The sequence below is a fragment of the Bactrocera dorsalis genome, unplaced genomic scaffold, assembly GCF_023373825.1.
Source record: "Bactrocera dorsalis isolate Fly_Bdor unplaced genomic scaffold, ASM2337382v1 BdCtg109, whole genome shotgun sequence".
Taxonomy (NCBI): Eukaryota; Metazoa; Arthropoda; class Insecta; order Diptera; family Tephritidae; genus Bactrocera; species Bactrocera dorsalis.
The window spans coordinates 1-8,943 of NW_026038160.1; the positions used below are offsets into that span (position 1 = coordinate 1).

Here is an 8,943-nt window from a genome sequence, read left to right on the forward strand (position 1 = left end):
ATGGATATTACTCTGAACCCTTAAGCGAACTGATCATTCTTTTTGTTGGAAATGCATAGAAATGCGGGTGTTTTCACCAAAAAGCCAACATAAGTTATACTAACATTAATAAATAAGATAATAAACTAGAAAAATAAAAGCTTAGCTACACTGCTTTTCAGCTTTTTCAGCTACTGAACTGACCTTCTCACACTTTATTTACTCAGGTGCAGTAAAGTCACTTATCTCAACATATAAAAAATTATAGACAAGTAGACATGCGCTACAAAAACAATTATAATTTGTATGGAAGACTCCATCTCATATACCTCTAAACAAAAAATTCAAAATATAAATAACATTTTATCAAAAATCCCTACATATTCCATAACCGCCATCTAGCGCGAAAACCCGTTTCAGTATTACTTCAGACAAGAAACGGCAACGACTATCTCGTATACATCCATATTTATATTGAAACATAAATTACTTTTAATATTCGAAATACTGTAAACCTCACAAGCTTTCTTTCATACAAAACATTACCTCAGAGAAAACATACTTGTCAAGTGGTGGTAGATTCATAAAATATTTACGAACGTCATGTGTACTTATACTTAAGAATGTGATGCATAATCTCAGTCAAACATATGGTGTGTATAAAGAGTAGCAATTCCATGAAATTATTCAAACAACAATAAACAAACTCGAGAGAGAAAATATTTACCAAAGTAATGTTGCTTTTGAAACAGATTTTCATTTACAATACTATATTATTTATTTACCTTTTTCTATACATATGCTATTATAAATGGTCGCTTGTGGACAGGAGTTGATAAATATGAATGAGAGGTTCTGAGGTGCTTAAGAATATATGAATACTACTACGTGGAAAATCTTGCAAAAATATTACTCTCGGTTACGTGTAAGAATATCGGCTAAAGTTAAGTCTTAGCAGATTTTTTCATTTAAATTTACATTACTATATAATAGTTGCTAAATCGAAATTAATATTAGTGAAGTGAGATCTGTTTTTATATTTTTATATTCTGAACAGGGTAATACATAGGCGAAAACGTCGGAGCAGAGATATATATACAAACTAGTCTCTCAGCTTTTGAGGTCTCGATCTGAAATCTTGCATATGAGAAAAAGTTCTCACCAAGAAGCTGCTCATTTGTCGGAACCGCCGGACCACTACAGCAAAAACTTGGTTGATTAAAATCAACATAAATATATTTGTATAGCTTTTTGTTCTACAAGAAATGCTGCTGTAAAGGGTGTTACTGCTTCGGTGCAGTCGAAGTTAGCGTTTTTTCTCTTTCCTCTAAGATACTTATTTACTAAACTTCAAAGATTTCTTTGAAAAATGACTAAGCTCCATATAAAAATACATTTAGCATGACATTTCCTTTTAAAATTAATCAGTTATTTACTTTATTTGCATATTTTAAATTATGCAAACATTTTGCTCACATCATGAAGAACACAAATCGTTCATGCCAAGATATCATAGTCAAACATACATATGTTTTCGCTAAAAATATACATATTTTGCATTTCAAACTAAGTCGGAGCGAAACCGATTTCAGAACTATTTCAAAATTGTATAAGTACCATAAATATCTAACAGTTTATTAAACTAATTGAAGTATATTCTACTTAGTGCATAAAATATATAAACATAGTAAAATAACGTAACATAAGTGCCCAGACACACACTCTTTATTTGAGAAGCTTATCTTATCTGAATACTGATCATTGTAATGCCACATTACAACGGCGATCATATTTAAACAGTTATATAAGAAGGAATTATTTTTTTTTCGTTTTATTATATGTACATATACTCGCATGTCCATATATGACTAAAAAGTCAAAAATTTATTTTATAAAAAACGATAAGGAAAACATGTAATTGAGGAATTAAAAACATACATATGTAAATCCCACCAAGAACTGTCACCTCTGTAGAATTCCTTGACATTTACATTACTTTGGAAAGTTTTGTGGCGCTACAACAACAAAGACAATCCCATATCTCCCCTTTCATTTAACGGTGTTGTTAAAAACATTAAAATTGCGACGACTTTCTATGGAATATTTTCAGAAAGTTATACTCGTTGATGGAAATGATACTTTAGACTTAAGATTCCCACAGTTTATGTGACCTAATTATATGGCAAGTATTCACGAGAACTCTTTCAGTAATTTGCCATAGCGTAATTATGTATTGATATTTTTGTTTATCCCTTTCCCCCATTTAATGAATATCTAACTGATCTTTGTATGTCTGACTGAACTGGCTTTATTATGAATATTTAAGACAATAAAGAGATGGCTGATGGAAACTACGTTAACCATGACTTAAAGTTAGCTGATGCCTAAATAGATCAATAAATTCACCCTACAATGAATACTGTTTTCCCAGATCACAACTTTTTTGGTTCTTCCAGAAGGTGGTGCATCCTCATTATCGAAATTGCCGAAACGAAATTTTTCAAACCATTTGTGGCAGTGGCGTTCGATAAACAAACCTTCTTGAACTGAATTTTTACCCTTTTGGGAGTAAAACATCTTCGATAGGCCACCAAATAAAAACTATTCCCCAAAATATAAGAACAGTTTTTACAAACAAGCCTTGTTACTTCTATCAGCTGTTCAAATGTATAATGGCGAAGCGGTTAAGTGTGAAGTTGGCTGTGAAAAAATTCAATAATATCAGCTGTTGTCATGAAACGAAATTTATTAGAGCCGTTTTCTCAATATGTGTTTAACAGCCATCTGTCAGTTAAGTCAACCAGAACTTAACTGAAATATGGCTGCTAACTAGACATTGAGAATACAATCCATCAAATTTAAAATTCCATGATTGCAATCTAATTCTAAGATCGCAAAAAACATGGCAACGACACTTCTGAAAAGTCTTGGTACATTTGAAGACCTGAAGATGTATTTAAGAATTTTAGCAGAAACTAAATTAAAAATGGTAATTGCAACAAAGTGCCATTTTTCGCCTCAAATGCAGTTGTTTGGTATTTTACCCAATATCACACACAAATAGTGATCAGGTCCACGCTCTTCAATCTCACCTTAAAGTGCAAGCAGAGCCAACGCGTCCAATTCACCCAGCGCCATTGCGTTTTCACCGTTACCACCGGCGGAAGTGGCATATCATTGCCGCTCGTTACATATGACAGTGTTGTTGTTGGATCATTAGCTGCGCTCGCCGAAGGCGATTGATTTTGACTTAAATTAGCTAATTGATTTTGTAGTAGTGCACGTTTGGTCAGCATTAGCTTAGCATCTGGACTAACGGTGCAAATATTGTCTGTGTCTAAATCAGTGATAGTTGTTGTTGTAGTTGTTGCTATGGAAAACGATATATTGTCCTCGGATATGGAAGTTGCATTGTTTGACTCTATTAAAAACTGTTGTTGTTGTTGTTGTGCAGTAACTGCCGCCGAAGCGACCATCATTTGTAACTGTGCTTGAGTCGCTGGCAGAGCAAGCGCGGCATTTTTCTTCAATAAATTAAAAGCAGAAGCATCCATCACGACATTAGCGACATCTGCCGTTGTGGGCGTCGATGAAGTGGTGTGCGAGGCAGTGGATGTCTTTGAACCACTATTATCCTCCGTGTCGGCGCTGGCGAAAATCGCTGGCGTATTCTTAGTGCGTTCTGGTTGTTGTTGCGCACGGGGTTGTTGTTGTTCAACAACAACGGTTGTTTGTTCGTCGGCAAGATTGCTGGTCGTTAGTGGATTAAGCGTATTTATAGTAACAACGGCTATAAATTCATTTTTGTTGAGATCACTTGCTACATTCGCATTGGCATCCCTTGGTATATTGCTGATACTGTAGGTGCTGCTGTTGCTGCGAGTGCTACTGCTATTACTGCTACTGCGACTGTGACTGCTGCTACGGCTTTTGCTTCTGCTGCGGCCAACGTTGCTATTTTTGCGCTCGCCATTGTTGTACAACGGTGCGATCGCATTGGCGACATTTAGTGGCGGGGCGGTGGCCACATCATCGACCAGCTGGTCGGTAATGGTGGCCTCATCCTCACTTTCGTCAATTTCAAAACTGGTCGTATCGGCCTCTGTGATCTCACAGCTGGAGACTGGATCGTCTGTGTTGGAAGTTTCGGCGACATCATGAGACGCTGTGACATCAATGCTCATGACGGCGCAAAGTTTTTCAACTTACTCGTGTGGCAAATGTTAAACATTTGCAAGTAATCGATAATTTTTCTTCGATAACTTTTTCGATTATATTTTTCTTTGGTATCGATTTTTTCGATAAATTAATTTTTATTTTTTTATTTTTCCGTTATATTAAATTATGAATTCTATATATTTGTCAATATATTTTTTATTTTGTTATCGATTTTCTCGACAACTAATTTATTGTATTAACGATTTTTTCTATAAATTATTTATTTTACTCTCGTTTTTGTTTTAAGCAGTAGTAGTTGTTGTGGTTGTGTTGTTGTAGGTGATGTGTATGTTTTGTTGTATTGATAAAGCTGTTGTACTTAATGTTTGTTCAATGCTCACACCATTAAGGCATTTGGAATTCACAATCTAATTGCACACAATTTCGCTTGGCGTATCACACTCTTTCAAACGGACTATGCTTCTTCTATTCTTATTCTTCTTCTTCTTATTCACTCAATTATGCGCTCGATTTGACTAAATAGTTGCGGTTAATTTGCTTTGGTTTTTGCATTTATAATCACAGCATGATTTCTTCAGCAGACATGGGCACATATGCATGTATGTATGTATGTGTGTAGGTATGTATAAGCGATCACTATGGTTCTAATGATAAATATTTAACTGTTTGCCGTATTTAATTAAGCACTTTTGATTGGAATTATAAACTTTTATTGAGCACTCATTCATATAACAATACCGATCCACACAAACACACGCACATAAGTATACATATAAGTGTGGGTACGCTCGTTTCATTATATGAATGCGTCAGCGCACTAAGTGTGGTAGTGGGAGGAGTAAGAGCAAGGGCAGCACACAATTGATAAAATTAGTATTATATATTTTTAAATGAAGCGTTCGAAACGTGTTTTCACCAATTCACTTCAATGACTGCACGCGCGTAACAAAGCATCGTTTCACTGTCGCCGCGAACCGTTTGGAACTGCAATCAGTCAGATTCGCGGCCAGAGCTCTGTGCCTTGCTGTTTTATCATACAGATGTTGTGTTAGTTTTTGACTTGTTTACAACTGTTATCTTCGGAGTTGTCTGTTTACGCACCGGTCTGTCAGCGGATCTGTCAGCCGCCAGCGTTTTCACATGTTGTTGATCTCTCTTTCGAGACTTTTGCGGACTTAATAAGCGTTTGTTACATTTCAATGAGCGCAATTGCTGCTGAGTATGAACAAATTGGCGAAATCTCAAGACACTTTTGCTTTATTTATTAGTTTTACTTTGAATATTTCATCCAACAATGCGCTTGTTTTATTCTTTATTTTTTTATTTTTTAATTGTCAAATTTCACAAGAAATTTTCATACACTTTTGATTTGTCTTGGAACAACGTTTATGTGTTTTCCCGTATTTTTTGCTATTTCTATATTTTATTGTAAAAATAAGAGAATAATAACGATGAAGTTATGTCAAAAACTGTATATGGGGTGTCAGATATATATGTAGGTTATTTCTCTAGTGTTGTGATGTGACTAAAGTAGTTATCATTTGGCTGTAAAGGGTGCTGGAACTAAAAAATTGTTAAAAGCAAAAACAAAAAAAAAAAAAGAAAACACAATCAATTCAGTTTCAGACCTCATGTTTTCCATACAAAGACTTGATTTTTATCGGTGAGTTTGTAAGGGTATAGTGGTCCGATCTGAACAGATTCATCCTCCGTGAAGATTTCTTGTCAAATTAAAAAGTTTTCTATACGAAGACTTGATTTTGATAGATGAGTTTGTATGGCAGCTACATACTATAGTGACCCGATCTGAACAGTTTGTTCGGAGATTATAGTGTTGCCCTGTACAAATGTACATACCAAATTTTGTAAAAATTTCTTGTCAAATAAAAAAGTTTTCCATACAAGACCTTGAATTTGAGCGGAGTATTTGTATGAGAGATATGTATATGCTATAATGGTCCGATCTGAACAATTTGTTCAAAAATTGTAACGTTGGCTTGTAAAAACATCTTTGCCAAACTTCGTGAAGATCTCTTGTCAAATAACAATGATTCTACCATAACTGGTTTTCGAAACTAAGATGTCAGGAGTAAGTACGCTGCGGTAAGCCTTACTTAGAAGCTTTTCGAATACTACCCCAGTGGATATAACTGAGATAATAATTTTTTTTTGAAAGTTTAGTCTATCAATGAATTATATTTGATTTATATTTTGGAAGGTTTTTTTGCATAAGACTGTTTCTCTGACAGAAATCTGGCTATTTAAATACCGTATCGCTTTCGTAAAGTGCTGCAAAAGCTCCATTGCCTGGGCCATTATTATAAATTTTTTCGGGAAAAAAACATAGGAGTGAGGTTATGGTTGATCGTTCTAAAGCAAGTACAACTAATGAAAAAGACGTAACAGAATCTAGATGTGACACATATGTATATTACGCCGCTAAAGCGTTCAGCGTTGGAACCGCCAGCAAAGCGCAGCCTTAGCGACCCCTGTATTAGCTAACCATAGACGCTTAATTAGATAGACAAACATAGTTTTACTTGGCAATTATTTTTTCGCGTACTTTATCATTATTGACTTTTTCCATTACAACTAAGGCAGTAAAAGTTGGAAATAGCTGACGGAAAGCAAACAGAAATTTGCATTTACTAGATAAATAACAGATAGCACTGTAGTTCATATTTTTCAATTTTTTAAGTTCTATTTATAAGTCAAAGTATGTATGTATATTTGTATGAAGCTTCAAACTTTTAACGTTTATTATTTGGTTAACACAACTTTTGTTAACTTATGTGTAAACAGTGCGAATTACACATTGAACGCAAGTGTTGGCAATAAATTACGTATACGCCGCGTTGCACCGTTTTTGATTAGCTGCGCTAGGAGGCGTGATGTCACATTCGCACAAGCAAATGTTTGCGTTCAATACGCACACATATAGATATACATACATATGTATGTGTTTATTTGCAAATTTTCATTTATTTATTTGTACTTTTCTGCCATACAATAGGCATAATAGAGTACATGCTGAATACATAGTACACATATGTATGTATGTATATGCTATTATGTATTGGCTTGCGTGTGCAATTGTTTCCAGTGTCACGACAGCTGACTTTCTGTAACTCGCTTATTGGCTTGTTGCAAACTCAAACTCATTCTGTTTACGCATAAAAAAATTCCTTTGTTTGGGCATTCTCGAATTACAGCATGGTGAAAATATACAAAAGCAAAAAAGTCAGAACGGCCAAACCCAGTTGGCAATAGCGAAAAATTAGCAAAGTCAACGCACAAAAGAGATGCAACAACAAAATTGTCGCATAGCTGACAAACATGTATGTATGTAAGTGTATGTATTTATGCATATATGCAAGTAGTTTTGTATGTTTAGGCTTATGAGCGTGCACATATGCTAAGTATGGCATGGAATTTTACAGCACTAATCAGCAAGAGAACACGGTGTATGAAGATGACATTTTTTTCCTGCTTCTGTAATTTGCTTTATTACTTTATTGCCACTTCATTGCTTTATAATAGTAGGGCCTTAGAAAATCGATAGGACACTTCGTTCTGTGAACTCTCCGTTCACCATGCATACATACATACATATGTATGTGTGTATGTACATTAGCATTAAATAACACTTTCGTTTTTGATGTTTGGAAAACTGGACATTAACTCGCTTTGATTTATTAACACATACTTGTATGTATGTATGTCTACTCATATTACAGTTATAAATAAACACTTTTCATTAAGGTTTAGCCATTAAATATTGATTGATGACACGTTTCGAACACTTCTTTATAATTATTTGTTGTATCACATTTGTTGTTTTGTTGTTCTCTAGTGACATTGAGGCAAACTTGCACTACAACAAAATTTCTGCGTTTAACAGTTTTTGTTTTGCATTAAATTTAGGCAAAATATTATTGACATTGCACAATTAATTTAAAAATGTTTTAGTTTGTTTGCACTATTTTCTTTAAAATTTGTAGAAATTGTAGAATTTTTTAGTAATAACTAAAATAAAAATGTATATAAAAGGAAGCCGAGTTTTCACGACCGTTCGCGTATGCACACGTTTCATTTTGCACACAAACGAGTGGGAAAAACGTATGAACGGCGAAACTTTTGCTTTCCACCGAGCTTTCGATGTTTTTTATACACATACCTACATACATATGTATATAATTGGCAAAAGTTTGCTGCATTGGCCCAGGGCCAAATTTGCGACCAAAGAATGCAACGAAATTTTTCAGAATCGTGTATTGAAGCGATGCATAGTAAGCATATTTAATAATATATAACGTTAATATACGTACAATTGTAAGTATGTATGTATGAATGTATATACACAAATTAAACGTAAAAAAATTAAGGAAATATTTCTAAAAAATAATTAAAGTAGTACATAATAAAAAATTTTATTAAAATTTAATTAAATTAAAAATAATTTAATTTTTTTTTACATATGTACATACATACACACATATGTTTGTACATATATAAAATAATTGAAAAAATGAATAATGAAATAAAATTAATATACATAAAATTACAATTATTTTATAAAGCATTTTATATTCCAGAAGCTATTTGAGTATTATTAATTAGAAAAATTTAGAATACCCTTCACAAATAAAAAAGTTTCCATACTAGAATTTGACTCTGATCATACAGTTTGTATGAGGCCCGATAGTGGCGGTTCCGAAAAATGGCCAACTTTTTGAGGTGAAGACTACGTGTGCAAATTTTCAGAGTGATATCTCAAAAAGGCAC

General features: G+C 33.8%; 1 protein-coding gene across 1 annotated transcript; it reads right to left on the bottom strand.

Moving 5' to 3' along the window:
* Positions 1–3,071: 3,071 nt before the first annotated feature.
* LOC125780133 (hippocampus abundant transcript 1 protein-like) lies at positions 3,072–8,441 on the bottom strand (the record flags this gene model as incomplete). Its single annotated transcript, XM_049461764.1, is given in 2 exon segments — positions 3,072–4,844; positions 7,988–8,441. A coding segment is annotated over 1 exon segment (1,092 nt), but the record flags the coding sequence as incomplete, so codon positions are not given.
* Positions 8,442–8,943: the final 502 nt, after the last annotated feature.